We start from the raw sequence: 16897 nt of genomic DNA, 5'->3' as shown, positions 1-16897 counted from the left end.
GAGGAAGTGTCTTGCTAAAGAATGCCCAGTTAGCTTGGACCCGATAGCCAACATTTCCCCTTTTAAGGTAAGAAAAAAAAAGTTCTGGGGATCTAGTATACAGAATAGTGAACAATACTGTTGTATTTTGAAAACTCCTAAGTGAGTAGACCTTAAATGTTATCACCATATACACACAAAGACGGTAAGAATGTGAGGTGATAGAGGTATTAAGGAACCTTATTATGGTAATCATTTTGCCCTATATATATGGATTAAATCATCACACTTTACACCTAAAATTTATACAACTTTATGTGCCAATTATATTTCAATAAAGATGAAAAAATGATAAAGAACACCCAGCAAGGAAGAGGAAGATAGGATCTGAGCTCAGGGCTGTCTGGTGACATTCAGACTCTTTGCTTTGCTGAAATTGGATTAGACATTTTCTGTGGTCCTTTCTGAGATGCTGTGGTTTTACAAGAATCTGCTTCCCCACCAGCCAATGACGGCACGTAGTTTAACCACCAAAGGGATTGATGGACACTTTATATAAAGCCCCTGGTCAATCACTCAGAAGCCACGATTCTTCGGACAGAAGGAGTGCAGACCCTCTGCAGCCCGTGCTGTCTCCTCTCCCCAGCCCTGCCCACGGCTCACCAGTTTCTGGGTCGCAGAGCTGCTCACAGGCATCTGTGGTCCTCTGTCCGCAGAGGTCCCTCACCCATGGGGAGGTCGCGTTGATCTGGTAATACAGGGACAGCTTGGCCGGGTTTAACCAGTCGGAGATGTCCAGGTAGCTCCCTTCACTCACCACAAAGCTGCTCCCTGTGGGGGGACAGAGAGAAAAACAGCTACTTTTCGGACACAGGTGTCTTGCTGCTGATGTGCAGGGCAGGAATGGAGACAGGTGCATACAGGCCACTCCCCTCACGACAGGTCCTCTGTTGTCACTGATCTACACACCCTCACAGAGCATGTACACTGTGCAGGTTATGGTGTGAGCAACCGATGGAGACAGACAAGTCAGACATGAGAGAAAGTTCTGCCGAGTGCTTGAGGGTCAGGCCCTCAAGGCTGAGAGAGACCTGAGTTCAAATTCCAGATCCACCGTTACCAGCCCTGGACTTTGGGGAAGTCCCTCTGGGTCTTGGCCACATCGTCTGTAAATGGGAATACTAACAGAACTCACCCCGGTGTTGTGAAAATGAAATAAATTAATGTGGATAAAGTGCTTAGCCAGTGCCTGATTTGTCCTAGGAAAGAAGGATTAAGGGCATTAAGTTCCCTGCATACAAACAAGTTCTGTTCCCAAAGCACGTTTGTAAGTCCAGTTTGTTCATAAGTCCAACAGAGGTAGCCTAGGTACCCAACTTCAACAGATGATGACACTCACATGAACCAACTCATATGACTGGACACGTGAACACACATTCACATCTTTGAAAGTTCGCAACTTGAAGATTTGTATATAGAGGACTCACTGTATTAAAATTTAAAATGCAAGAAGTTTTTGTTTCTGTCACCCATGCGTCCCCCTTGAAACAGGGGTCACTAATAGCCCACAGGTGGGAGGCAGATGACATCCATGGGAAATACTGGCTGAGTGTAAGGGAAACGGCATGGTGGCCCCATGGCTTAGGTTGTTTTATTTTATTGTATGAGGGATAGAGAAAGAGGGTGAGAGAGAGAGGGATGGATTCAAAAGATCTGTAGCACCTCCAAAACAAAAATCAGCACCCATGCAATGGAAAATGCCTCAATGTCGGGAAACAATAAGGAAAGGTGGAGCTTGGGGTGAGCTGGGTGCTGGGGGCTCTATTCACACGCAGCAGCTGCAACTCAGCTCCCGCCAGCTCGGGTCAGATGGACCAGCCAGCTCGGGTCAGACGGATGTAAAGGTAAGTGGTGGAGGTTTTCATCAGAAGAGGCAGGAAATTTAGACTTTTGCTGTGATCACCCAGTTTGAAAATGATGGCTGAAATTTGTTCTTTAAAGCTTATGCAGGCCAAACAAAAGACTCTAACTTGGCAATCTAGGCTCCAAAATTGCTCCTTTTCAACATGCAAACACACAGACACATATATACATACAGCCATATGTGGATTAGCACACATATATACACACGCATATGGATGTGTGCATGCTAAGTCACTCAGTCGTGTTACACTCTTTGGAACCCTATGGACTGTAGCCCTCCAGGCTTCTCTGTCCGTGGGAGTCTCCAGACAAGAACACTGGAGTGGGTTGCCGTTTCCTTCTCCAGGGGATCTTCCCAACCCGGGGACTGAAGGCAAGTCTCTTCCATCTGCACTGGCAGGCAGGCTCCTCATCACGAGCACTTCCTGGGAAGCCCCCCACACACATGAACAACAAACATATTTTCTCTGGGGTCATGTAACAAAAGCCCATTGAAGGTGATGGCACATTAGTCATAAATAGTGAGAGTATATATGCAGCGATACAGTGAAAGTGGAATTTCACAGGGGGAAAGAGGAATAAAAATGGTTCAAATAGGACCAGGCTTTACAAAGCTGGACTTGGAGAGTGGTTCTAGATTTATGGCAGATCTAGAGACCTCAGCAGGAGGAGATTTTAAATTGTTTCAAAATTAGCATGACTCAGCTTCTCTCCCTGCATTGCCTTCCCTCTACATCACTATCAAGTTGGGGAAAAAAAAATCTTTCATGAATGCAATTTAAATTTTCCAAAGAAGGACTCAGTTAATAGACATCCTGCAGGTTTGGCAGCAACCTGTCAGGTCACATCAGACCCTGCTAGCTAACCAATGGTCAGGTTCATTTTGGCTCTGGTACCCAGCTGGGGGCCAATGGGAAGTGAGCAGAGAGGAAGGACCACTTCAGATACTACCTGGCTGCCCTGAGGAGCTAAGATTCTCTGGAAAGGATATAAGCATGGCAGGCAATGTTATGTTCTCTAATTCACACACACAGTATGATTAATATCATCATTTAGAATGAGTTTCTAAATAAAAGCACAGTGGACAATATGGTTTTGGTGAGGATGAAAGAGGACTCTCTGTGAAAAGCATAAGGATTAGATAGCATCAGGCCCAGAGATAAGGGAATGACCACATTTGAAGTTAGCCTTCAAATCCTTGGCAGCTAAAGAAAAAAAAAAAAAAGAAGAAGAAGAACAAGAAGAAGTAGTCTGTTGGATTCCATATTTCAAATTTTCTGGCAAGGGATGATATGCAAATCTATCTACAAAGCCATATTTTCCCCTCTGGAACTAAGCCCGAGCAGAAACATGTCACATGGGTCCATGTGCAAGGCACCGAACGTCAGTATCAACTACAGATTTTTCTTTTGAAAAGCACAGTCATGCTGTTTAAATGGATAATTCTTGTATTTATTCTCACTAAAGACTGAGGGATGGATATTGAATTATGTCCCAGGGCTGAGTTTGGCTAATCCCACTACTTTAGGAAAGTAACACAGCACAAAGATGAGGAGAAAAGAGCGGGTAAGACAGGTGTTGAGATCTCCAGTCTGCTACCTACTGGTTCTGTAAGCCTGGACAAGAAGACATGTTCTCAATCAAAGCCTAAGAAAGAGGTAGATACTGATTTCCCTTTCACAGGGTTACAAAAAAAAAAAAACCATAAAGATTAAACGAGACAATGCATTTGTCTTGGGTCAGGTTCACCAGCAATCAGACTCAAAGTCAGACACTGCGATGCAGGAGGTTTTGGGGGATGATCTCTTGTAGGGACACGAGCGAAGTGGGATGGGGCAGAGGGAGAAGGTGGACTGCATGCAGTTACAGCTGATCCCATGGGGAGCACTGGAGCTGAGATGGTCCTTTAGACTTGTAATCCAAATCAAGACAAAGGTGTTCGGTCTTTGGATCTCCAACACTAACCATCATAGGGGGAGAGACATCTCTGGGGAAGGGATCAAAGTTCTGGTGAAATAGTCCTTTTCAATGGAGGGCATTTCTCCAAGAAAGACTCAAGAGTGCTCAACCGTCAGCGTTCCAGGCAGCTGGAGGAATGAGTGCCCGTGTTCTAATAAGAGATTTGGAAGTAGTGTCACAACATCCACTACAGTATGTGAAGCCCCTGGCACATGGGGAAATCTCAACTTGCTGGAGCTATTTTGACTACGATTTAAATTTCTTCTGATCTTGGAAGCTCTGAAGGCAATACTGATTAACAGATCTTTTCAAATATGAGAAACATGATTCTCTTCGGAAGTGACTCACCCAAAAGCAAGTTGCCCTCAATGTCTTTAAAAAAGATAATATGTTGGTTTTAATGATAGAAGGGGGTTACTCTCCTTTGAACATACTATTGGGTCCAGATCCTGGGATGAGCATTCACTTAATCCTTACCAGAGCCTGGGAGGATGGGTATGGCCCCCTTTTACAGACAGACAACATCAGGTTCAGAGAGAGATTGATTCAGTCAAATTTGCACAACTAGTAAGTGGTCAAAGTAGGAACTTAACCCAAGCTTTTCAGGATCCAAAGCTAGGACATGCCCATTACTCCAGATTATCTTGAGAATCGAGGCTGTGGTGGGTATCAGGCAGAGTTGCCTTCCTTGGTCCTTCTACTCCTCTTTGGGTAGTCTGGGCATCCCCCTTCAATGTGTCCCTATAGTGTTGAAGGGCTTCTGCTTTCTCTGATACACTGTGATTTCCTGCAGGAAAGAAATCATGATTCATTCATTAGTTCTTATCAATCCAGCCCTCAGTAAAAGATATGGCACATACTAGAAGTTTGGTGAGTATCTGTTGAATGAAATAATGAAATTAAAGTCCCATCCTTGACTAGAGGAAAGTGTAACTCACTTTATGATGGAATTAGGAAGGAGATATGCTTCTACCTTGATCCCAAAACTTAACTTTTTTTTTTTTTTCATCCTGTGGGACTTCTGAGGTGGCCCTAGTGGTAAAGAACCCACCTTCTGATGCAGGAGACATAAGAGACTCAGGTTCGATCCCCGAGTTGGGAAGATCCCCTGGAGGAGGATATAGCAACCCACCCAGTATTCTTGCCTGGAGAATCCCATGGACAGAGGAGTCTGGTGGGCTACAGACCATGGGGTCGTAGAGTTGGACTCGAAAGAAGTGAATCAGCATGCATGTGTACACGCACACACAGGGGTCAGAATACAAGACTAGCCCTTCAGAGTCTCCCTCATTCCAAACCAAAACTTGAAATCTGCCATCGTGGCTTCTGGGCTCTTGTTCACCCAGAGAACTAAACTTGCGATGTGGATATGAAAGTAGAGAGTCTAGAGGGACTCAGTACGAAGGGGCAAGGATATGCACCAGAGAGCTGCCACAACAGAGAGTGAAAGAAAGTGATGGAAAAGTCTAGTCAAGGCTTAAACCATGTTCATTCACCCAACATTCATTAAACTGCTCCGCGTAAGAAATAGAAATAAGGATTCAAAGACAGGCTGACTCCAGCAAGAAAACTGTGGAATAACAAGGGAGGTCAAATGTATGCAGTGGGGGCTCAGTGGCTCAGCCGTGTCTGACTCTTTGTGACCCCATGGACTGTAGCCCTCCAGGCTCTGCTATCCATGGGATTCTCCAAGCAAGAATACTGGAGTGGGTAGCCATTCCTTTCTCCAGGGGATCTTCCCAAACCAGGGGTTAAATCCGGGTCTCCTTCATTGCAGGTGGATTGTTTACCATCTGAGCCACCAGGGAAGCCCAACGTATGCACAGGTAGATATAATACATCCTCCACAAGGAGACCCCGATTTGATTGCTGGGTCAGAAAGGCCCGTTGGAGAAGGGATAGGCTACCCACTCCAGTTTTCTGGCCTGGATAATTCCAAGGACTGTATAGTCCATGGGGTTGCAAAGAGTCGGACATGACTGAGTGACTTTTACTTTCATTTTCCACAAAAACATCTATATCTGTTTCATCTACTACACTAAAGCCTTTGACTGTGTGAATCACAACAAACTGGAAAATTCTTTAAGAGATGAGAATAACAGACCACCTGACCTGCCTCCTGAAAAATCTCTATGCAGGTCAAGAAGCAACGGTTAGAACTGGACATGGAACAATGGTCTGGTTCACAGTTGGAAAAGGAGTACATCAAGGCTGTATATTGTCACCCTGCTTATTTAACTTATATGCAGAGTACATCATGAGAAATGTCAGGCTGGATGAATCATAGACTAGAATCAAGGTTGCCAAGAGAAATATCAACAACTTCAGATATGCAGACGATACCAGCCTTATGGCAGAAAGAAGAGGAACTAAAGAGCCTGTTGATGAAGGTGAAACAGGAGAGTGAAAAAGTTGGCTTAAAATTCAGCATTCAAAAAAGTAACATCATAGGATCTGGTCCTATCACTTCATGGCAAGTAGATGGGGAAACAATGGAAACAGAGGTAGATTTTATTTTCTCGGGCTCCAAAATCACCGCGGATGGTGACTGAAATTAAAATACGCCTACTCCTTGGAAGCAAAGCTGTGACAAACCTAGACAGCGTATTAAAAAGCAGAGACATTACTTTGCTGACAAAGTTCCATCTAGTCAAAACTATGTTTTTTTCAGTAGTCGTGTATAGATGTGAGAATTGGAACATAAAGAAGGCTGAGTGATGAAGAATTGATGCTTTTGAACTGTGGTGCTGGATAAGACTCTTGAGAGTCCCTTGGACTGCAAGGAGATCTAACCAGTCAACTCTAAAGGAAATCAACCCTGAATATTCATTGGAAGAACTGGTGCTGAAGCTGAATCTCTAATACTTTGGCCACCTGATGCAAAGAGCTGATCCATTGGAAAAGACCCTGATGCTGGGACAGATTGAGGGTAAGAGGAGAAGGGGGCAACAGAGGACAAGATGGTTGGATGGCATCACTGACTTAATGGACATGATTTGAAGCAAACTCTGGAAGATAGTGAAGGACAGGAAAGCCTGGCGTGCTGCAGTCCATGGGGTTGCAAAGAATCAGACATGATTTAGTGACTAACCACCAAAAGAGTGCTGTAAGAACTGCCTGAAAGTGATGAGCATTAAGCACATATAAGGGAAAGGTAAAAGGGGAATTGGAGGGGAATCATTAAAGAGTCAGACTTTAAGTTACACTTTGAAGAATGCAATAAAGATCAAAACTAGACAAAAGTTGAGGTGGAATTTGCTTCTGAAGCCTTGTGTTCAGACCTGGCTCGATGCCTCTTAATCTCTTTAATAATTACAAAGTAGCTGACTCAACTAACAGCTGTATATGCCCTGTCAAAGATTCACTCACTCATTCATTTGTCCACTTAACAAATAAAGCACCTACTATGTGTTATTTCCTATCCTTATGCTCTGGATGAGCAAAATATGGTGTCCACCCATGACAACTTATCATCCAGGAAGGAAGGGAGGAAGTTCAAGGTGGCAAATCTTATGACAAACTATGTTTTTCAATTCTCCTTTTCTTATCTTCCCGTCTAGAGTGTGAATTTCTTGAAGACCACGCCTTATATAACTATATTCACCAGAGTGCTTACAGGGTAGTGGAAGTTCTGAGGCTGTGTGTGTGTTGGTGTTGGGGTGTGTATGTGTAGAATGAGGGTGGGGGAAGGGAGAGAAAGAGTTGTAAGTCAGAGAGTAGCAAGCAGTTCTCCCTGGGTAAATTCTAACAGTACTTTGAGAATAAATCCATAGGAAAGGAATAAAAACACCTTCTCCAGGTGTTTCATACACCTTTAGCTTTCCAATGGACCCCTACTTTATTTTCTTGACTTAGCATCAAAAATATCCATTTGGATGCTCTGAGATTCTTCTTCGTGCTCACATCAATTTCCTCAGAGAGCAATGACTCTGAAATGAATCTCTTCCAAAATCTCAACTTCAAAATGTCATGTTTCCTTATTTTTAAAAATATACATATTTTTCTCCCCCTGGCTGTAGGAATATACATCATCTAATTAGCCAAATGGATTTTCAGTTCAGCCCAATCGTTTCCTTATCTCGCATCTGAAGCTCAGCATTGCTCAGGGGACCGCACGGGCACGGAGGTCCTCATTAACTCTGATCTTCAATTACATTGATTATAAGCCTGCTCCGTAATTGCGCAGCATAGATCAGGGGTGAGCCCGGGAGCATGGGACACTTCGTGATAGAATTGGGAAAGACAGAGGCACATCAGCCCCCAAAGACATAGAAAGCTACAGATGAGAACTAAAAATACCCCGGAAGGAGGTGTCACCAGACAGCACTGCCTGGGGAGCCAATTCAGTTCAGTTGCTCAGTCATGTCCGACTCTTTGCGACCCCATGAACCACATCATGCCAGGCCTCCCTGTCCATCACCAACTCCCAGAGTCCACCCATACCCATGCCCATTGGGTCAGTGATGCCATCCAACTATCTCATCCTCTGTCGTCCCCTTCTCCTCCTGCCCTCGATATTCCCCAGCATCAGGGTCTTTTCCAATGAGTCAGCTCTTCGCATCAGGTGGCCAAAGTATTGGAGTTTCAGCTTCAACATCAGTCCTTCCAATGAACACCCAGGCCTGATCTTTAGGATGGACTGGTTGGATCTCCTTGCAGTCCAAGGGACTCTCAAGAGCCTTCTCGAACACCACCATTCAAAAGCAACAATTCTTCAGCGCTCAGACAGCAGTGCAAATCCCTTTCATTACACCTCCCATCATGACACAGACCTCTGAAAACCATGGAGAGAAGATTTGAAAAGAAGGCTCTGGTCATGGTGGAGAATGGGAAGCCAGAGAGGGAACTGAAAGATGGTCTTCAGTTCATGGTTGAAAGATGGTCTGAAAGATGGTCTTCACGAACGAAGCTCAGGGAGCCGTTTTAGCCCAAAGGATTCAGCTCTCCCTTCTGTCCCTTCTTTCTTTGGGTTCCATACAATCACAGGTCCCCTTCTCTCTGTTACATCATGTAACTCCATGATGACCCCATCTGACTTGGACCTGGGTGGACTGTCTTTCCAGGCACAGGAGAGAAGACAAACTATGAGCGAGCAGAAATGAGCAGCCCATCTCACCTTCAACCCCACAAGATCCCTGAAAAATGCACTCAGTCCTACCTCACCCCTGACCCCCCCCCAATCCACAGAGCCCCAAGCCAGGCCTGAATGCATTCTACCACCAGCCTTGGATTGAATACTACTTAAGGGATGATCAAACTCTGTAAACGCGAGGTTAAAAATAACAGCTTGAGGGTTTGTGAGAGTGAGCAGAGACAGCGTGTAGCTGGGGGTACTCAGCCTTGGGGAGACAGCAACAGCTCCACTAGGGTCGTGGGGTAGGAGGGTGGGGGCCGGGGGCGTGGTTCTCGTATAATCATCTCTGAAAAGGGAATCTGCCATAGACCCCAATACCTAAGGTGAACTTCTCCTGGCAGCTCTTTTTCTTTGGACTGTCTCTCCCTGTCACGGGCTGACTTGAGTCCACCCTGAAATTCCTTAGTTGAAGTTCTAATGCCTAGTGCCTCAGAATGTGACTGTACTTGATGACCCGACCTTTTTTTTTTTTAAGTTTATTATTATTATTGTGGAAAAAGTCACATAATACAAAACATACTATTTTAACCATAGTTAACTGATCAGTTCAGGGGCACTAACTATATTCACAGTATCATGCATCTCTCATCATCATCCATCTCCTGAATTTTTCACCTTCCAAAACTCCCCAGTTTAGCTAGTGTCCACATTAAACACTAATTCCACATCTCCCCTCCCCACCCCACCCCTGTCCCTAACATCTACCTATGTACTTTCAGACTATGAATCTGACTATTCTAGGTACCTCATATTGCTGTAGTTTGGTTGGTAAGTCGTGTCCGACTCTTTCGCAACCCCATGGACTATAGCCCACCAGGCTCCTCTGGCCATGGGGTTTCCCAGGCAAGAAGACTGGAGTGAGTTGCCGTTTCCTTCTCCAGGGGATCTTCCTGACCCAGGGGTCAACCCCGAGTCTCCGGCATTGGCAGGCACATTCTTTACCACCCATCCACCAGGGAAGTCAAGGTGCCTCATGTAGGTGGAATCAAATAGGATTTGTCTGTACCTCATGTCTATTGTAATGACAGGGTCTTTAAAGAGGTAATTATGGTTAAACGAAGTCATGAGGGTGAGCCCACATTCTATTAATACTGCAGACGTCCTTCCAAGAAAAAGCGATTAGGGTACAGACACCCACAGAAGGCAGACCATGCGAAGACCAGGGAGAGGACAGCCATCAGACAGCCAGCGCCAAGCCCAGGAGAGAGGGCCTGAAAAGAAACTGACCCTGATAACACCTGCATCTCGGATGTTCGGCCTCCAGAACCGTGAGGAAATAAATGTCTGTTGTTTCAGCCACATCACCTGTGGAACTGTCTTATGTCAGCCTGAGCAAACTGATGTATTACCTCCTTTTTGACAGCGACTTATCTCTTAAGCCTGGCATTTGCTCGATTTATTAACTTTTTATTTTGTGTCATGGGTCCCTATGGATCATTTCTCAGAACGAAATTTTCAAATGTACAAAACATAATGCACAGTATTACACAGGAAACCGATAGCTGAAACACAGCTCTACCTGTGGACCCCGTGGGGGTTCCTGGAGTCCAGGATACAAACCCTCATTTGAGCAAAGCTGTTTTCATTCATTCCACAGGTGCCCAGTCCACGGCCTGACCTGGTTCCTGGCACTCCCAACATCACTGGATGGGAGAGGGAAGAGCAGCTTGGTTGTGAAAGTGAAGAGTGAAAGTGAAAGTCACTCAGTCATATCCGACCCTTTGTGACCCCATGGACTGTATAGTCCACGTATAGAATTCTTCAGGCCAGAATACTGGAGTGGGTAGCCTTTCCCTTCTCCAGGGGATCTTCCCAACCCAGGGGTCGAACCCACGTTTCCTGCATTGCAGTGGATTCTTTACCAGCTGAGCCACAAGGGAAGCCCACTATATGTAAAATCGGTAAACAATAGTGACCAATCTCAAAGAAAGGCAATGCCAAAGAATTCTCAAGCTACCACACAATTGCACTCATCTCACAAGCTAGTAAAGTAATGCTCAAAATTCTCCAAGCCAGGCTTCAGCAATATGTGAACCGTGAACTTCCAGATGTTCAAGCTGGATTTAGAAAAGGCAGAGGAACCAGAGACCAAATTGCCAACATCTGCTAGATCATCGAAAAAGCAAGAGAGTTCCAGAAAAACATCTATTTCTGCTTTATTGACTATGCCAAAGCCTTTGGCTGTGTGGATCACAATAAACTGTGGAAAATTCTGAAAGAGATGGGAATACCAGACCACCTGACCTGCCTCTTGAGAAACCTGTATGCAGGTCAGGAAGCAACAGTTAGAACTGGACATGGAACAACAGACTGGTTGCAAATAGGAAAAGGAATACGTTAAGGCTGTATATTGTCACCCTGCTTATTTAACTTATATGCAGAGTATATCATGAGAAACGCTGGGCTAGAAGAAGCACAAGCTGGAATCAAGATTGCCGAGAGAAATATCTATAACCTCAGATATGCAGATGACACCACCCTTATGGCAGCAAGTGAAGAGGAACTAAAAAGCCTCTTGATGAAAGTGAAAGAGGAGAGTGAAAAAGTTGGCTTAAAGCTCAACATTCAGAAAACTAAGATCATGGCATCTGGTCCCATCACTTCATGGCAAATAGATGGGGAAACAGTGCAAACAGTGTCAGATTTCATTTTTTTGGGCTCCAAAATCACTGCAGATGGTGACTGCAGCCATGAAATTAAAAGACGCTTACTCCTTGGAACAAAAGTTATGACCAACCTAGACAGCATATTAAAAAGCAGATACATTACTTCGCCAACAGAGATCCATCTAGTCAAGGCTATGGTTTTTCCAGTGGTCTTGTATGGATGTGAGAGTTGGACTGTAAAGAAAGCTGAGTGATGAAGAATTGATGCTTTTGAACTGTGGTGTTGGAGAAGACTCTTGAGAGTCCCTTGGACTGCAAGGATATCCAACCAGTCCATCCTAAAGGAGATCAGTCCTGGGTGTTCATTGGAAGGACTGATGTCGAAGCTGAAACTCCAATACTTTGGCCACCTGATGCAAAGAGCTGACCCATTTGAAAAGACCCTGACGCTGGGGAATATCGAGGGTAGGAGGAGAAGGGGACGACAGAGGATGAGATGGTTGGATGGCATCACCAATTCGATGGACATGGGTTTGGATGGACTCCGGGAGTTGGCGATGGACAGGGAGGCCTGGCGTGCTACAGTTCATGGGGTCGCAGAGTCGGACACAACTGAGTGACTGAACTGAACTGATATAGCAGGGAACTATACTCAACATCTTTTGCATGTGTGTGTGCTAAGTCGCTTCCACTGTGTCTGACTCTTTGCAACCCTACGGACTATAGCCCTCCAGGCTCCTGTGTTCATGGGATTCTCCAGGTAAGAATACTGGAGTGGGTTGTCATGCCCTCCTGTAGGGGATCTTCCTGGTCCAGGGATCTGTTATGTCTCCTGCATTGGCAGGCAGGTTCTTTACCACTAGCACCACCTGGAATGGCTTCCCCGGTGGCTCAGACAGTAAAGAATCTGCCTGCAATGTGGGAGATCTAGGTTCAATCCCTGCGTTGGGAAGATTCCCTGGAGGAGGGCATGGTAACCCAGTCCAGTATTCTTACCTGGAGAATTTCCATGGACAGAGGAGCCTGGTGGGCTACAGTCCATGGGGTCGCAAAGAGTCAGACACGACTGAGTGACTAAGTACAATACTGCACAGTACCACCTGGGAAACCCTAATATCTTGTAATAACCTATAACAGAAAAGAATCTGAAAAATAATACTAACTGTTCAGTTTGCCATACACTTGAATTAACACAACATTGCAAATTAACGAGACTTCAATAAAAATTAAATTAAAAAAGAATAAAAGAGTAGTTTCCATGGAAGTAAGCTGTCATAAGCTAGAGATCCTTCAATGGGAAGATGAAATGTTAATATACTTGTGAGGCCCATGTCATATAAGAGACACTGAAGAATCCATCACTAGATGTCCCAGAGAAGGAAGCACAGATATAGACAGCCCATGGTATTCTACGTTAGAAAAAGACATACTTCCAAATAAAGTTGTTTCAAAGTATTGCTCCCTCTCCCCAAATAGAGGTTTGAAGTGCCAGACCCATATTTGCTCCAGGCAACTGTTGTGTTTCTACCACTTTCTGTCTTCCCCACCTCAAATTGTGATCAAAGTCTGGTTAAAACAGATTGCCACAGAATTCCACAGGCTTTTACATATCCCTGCTCTTGCTTCAAAGTTGAGTTAGGGGTGTCTGAGTCTGAACAAAAGAGGTTTGAAGTGTTGAAATCTCAAAAAATTATTTCTCTCCCCAGGGATATAACAATTTGGTATCAAGCTAGGCAGCAGGGAAAAAGAACAAAGTCATAAAATACTTCTCGTTTTTCTTTAAGTAACTTAAAATTTTAAAGAATAATTGTGGAGATTAAAAGCAGCTATTTACTTGTAATTTAATAATTCAGTTATTTTGCCTCCCTTTCTTTTTTAAAAAAATGTCTTCATTAATTCATTGGGAATTCATGCATCAAACCCAATCTTGATATCAGATTTCTTTTTGATCTAAGATCAGTGCTTCTTGAATGAACCTGATAGACAGTTGCTCACAGAACTCAAAGATCCTTTAGCTCTACTTTGCTAATATTGAAAAACTTTCTTCTCTGTCAGTTGCTCACATAAGACATGAACTTGGGTGGAAGGCAAAGGTCTGGATTTTGGAGTCAAACAAGCATGGATTAAACCCTAGCCCAGGCACTCAATAACTGTGCGACCTTGGAACAAATCACTTAATCTTGGCAGGACTCCTCAATTTCCATATCTATACAACAGGAATAGTTATTTCATGGAGCTTCTATGACTATTAAATAAAATATATTTGAATTGCCTAAGGACAGGACTGTGCCTGGCTAGGGCCTCTGCAATGCACTATTCCAGGGAATAAAACTGACATAGCAAAAATTCATTCTATGCATAATTATATTAATACGTCTATCCTTCTGCTCAGTCGTTCAGTTGTGTCTGACTCTGCACCCCCATGGACTGGAGTCTGCCAGACTCCTATGTCCATAGAATTTATCCAGGCAGGAATCCTGTCCTGAATATTCACTGGAAGGACCGATGCTGAAGCTGAAACTCCAATACTTTGATCACCTAATGTGAAGAACTGACTTATTTGAAAAGACCCTGATGCTGGGAAAGATTGAAGGCAGGAGGAGAAGGGGACGACAGAGGACGAGATGGTTGGATGGCATCACCGACTCGATGGACATGGGTTTGGGTGGACTCTGGGAGTTGGTGATGGACAGGGAGGCCTGGCATGCTGTGGTTTATGGGGTTGCAAAGAGTCAGACACGGCTGAGTGACTGAACTGAATTCGCTCCCCAGGCAGTTCTGTCTGGTGACACCTCCTTTCAGGGTATTTTTAGTTCTCATCTGAAGCTTTCTATGTCTTTGGGGGCTGATGCGAAGAACTGACTCCTTAGAAAAGAACCTGAGGCTGGCAAAGACTGAAGGCAGGGGGAGAAGGGGACAAAAGAGGATGAGACAGTTGGATGGCATCACCAACTTGATGGACATGAGTTTGAGCAAGCTCTGAGAGTTGGTGATGGACAGGGAAGTGTGGCGCGCTGCAGTCCATGGGGTCGCAAAGAGCCGGATATGACTGAGCGACTGAACTGAACTGGAGAATCCTGGAGTGGGCTGCCATTTCCTACTCCAGGGGATCTTCCTGATTCAGGGATCAAAGCCGTGTCTCTCGCATCTCTTGCACTGACAGGTGGATTCTTTTCCACTAGCACCACCTGGGAAGCCCTTGTCTATCCACATATATTATTGTGTATTTCATATATACTACTGTATAATGGGTGTGTCTATGTATATATGCTTGCATATGTTTACATACACATGAACACAGATGATTCTGTGAGAAATTGCATCCTATGTAGATGTTACTCGTGGAGTGGCGCAGCATGGTCGTCTTGCCTGGGAAACAGTCAGACAATAGCTTTATGTAAAAAAAGAAAAACTTCCTTCCATCTACCCAAGAATGCTCATTTCCCCTGTGTGGATTCACGGCGTATCTCAATAACACCTCCTCTGATTTTCTCAATTTCCTGGGGCAAGTTGGGTAGGGCAGGAACAAGGGCTACTACTTTAAGATAAGTTGCAGGAACTCTACTCAATAATCTGACCTATATGGGAAACAATATTTTTAAAAAAGAGTGGGCATATGTATATGTATAACTGATTCACTTTGCTGTATAGCAGAAACTAACACAACATTGTAAATCAACTATGTGTGTGCTGTCACTTCAGTTGTGTGAAACTCTTTGTGACTCTATGGACTATAGCCTGCCAAGCTCCTCTGTCCATGGGATTCTCCAGGCAAGAACATTGGAGTGGACTGCCATGCCCTCCTCTGGGGGATCTTCCCGGCCCACGGATCGGAAATTAACTATACTCCAACAAAAAATTGTTCAAAAAAAAGATGTGTTTCAGGAGTGAGGTAACAATGTAGAAGCCCTAGAGAAAATGCCTGGCACATATTAGGTTCAATACATTTGTAATGAAAATACAAAACGTGTGGCTAAGACATGACTGACTGGCTGAATTAACAAATGCATAAACGCCTCATGTGATTTTCCAGATCCAGCAGTTTAACGATGTTCCATGACCCATTTCCCCCTTCTTCTAGTCCACCCTTTTCTGCGAAACATGCTTCTCTCTGCCTTTCCTAAGGAATCTGCATGAATGTCAGGGGCTGTTTGGCAAAGACGACTCACAACTGAGCACTAAGAATAACGATATTAGCAATTCCTCCCAGATCTGCTTCATTACTACGCTGTGGGTTCGGTGCCAACTGACCAAATGAGGTCCAGACGCCTGCCTGCCTTTGTGTCTCTCCCTGTCGGTGCCTGCCCGTGTGCACACAGGCACGTGTCTATGTGTCCCTTTCTCTCCAGATCGCTTACCCTACCGTCTCCTCTGAATCCAGTGGGAAAACCACAGACCTTGGAATTGGCAACCCTGAATTCAAAAAGTGCCCTTCCCACTTGTTCTTTGGATAACCGTGTGTGTTAGTTGCTCAGCCGTGTCCGACTCTTTGCAACCCCTCGGACTGTGCCTGCCAGGCTCCTCTGTCCATGGAATTCTCCAGGTAAGAATACTGGAGTGGGTTGTCATTCCCTTTTCCAGGGGATCATCCCAACCCAGGGATGGAACCTGAGTCTCCTGCATTGCAGGCAGATTTTTTAACCATCTGAACCACCAGGGAAGCCCTTGAATAACCTTGGGATCTGATTAATATTCCGTTTCTCAGCTTCCTCATCTAAAAGAAGATGAATAATATTTACCTTGTAGCATTTGCAGGAATATCACATGTGACCAAGTGTACCTTTTCAAATGGACATTTTTTTTTATCACTGCTGCTGCTATTAATCTAATTGATCCTAGAAATAACTCTGGAGGGTAAACGTTACTTTTAGCCCCATTTTATAGACAAGGAAATTGGAACTGAAGGGTGTCAAAGGTACATGCTTTAAATTGCACAGCTAGGAAGCTGACGGATTCGATTCCAAATCAGAACTCATCCCATCTGTCCCTGGGTCTAGAGCTCTGGCTGTAACCCCAGGTTGTCTTCTATTCCCCACACTTCAGGGAAAACCAATCCACACTACTAAGACGCAGACTGTGTGTGTGTGCCTGTGTGTGTGAGAGTGTGTGAGTGTGTGTGTATGAGAGTGTATGTGTGTGTGGGTGCGCACGTATGTGAGTGAGATTTTGGCTTCTGTCAATATCCATCTCTGACTATTTCTCTAAGTACAGAGCTTCTCTTGGTAGTTGTTGAAACATAAATCAGACCATGCTGAGACTGTGTATGTGCTAGCGAGAGAGAAATGGCAGCGGGAAG

The 16897-nt window shown here is 44.6% G+C and overlaps 1 protein-coding gene across 4 annotated transcripts in view; it reads right to left on the bottom strand.

The window, feature by feature from the left end:
* Positions 1 to 16897, bottom strand: part of ASTN2 (astrotactin 2) — a 993079-nt gene that overhangs the window by 557812 nt on the left and 418370 nt on the right. For all 4 annotated transcript variants that reach the window (XM_043927598.1, XM_043927599.1, XM_043927600.1 and 1 more), the window contains one exon: positions 643 to 810. In XM_043927598.1, coding sequence (XP_043783533.1) covers positions 643 to 810 — 168 coding nt within the window. The remainder of the gene's footprint in view (positions 1 to 642; positions 811 to 16897) is intronic.

The sequence above is a fragment of the Cervus elaphus genome, chromosome 16 (genome assembly GCF_910594005.1).
Source record: "Cervus elaphus chromosome 16, mCerEla1.1, whole genome shotgun sequence".
NCBI classification, from domain to species: Eukaryota; Metazoa; Chordata; class Mammalia; order Artiodactyla; family Cervidae; genus Cervus; species Cervus elaphus.
Note: the sequence above shows the minus strand (reverse complement) of the source record. Positions and strands in the feature narration are given on the sequence as shown.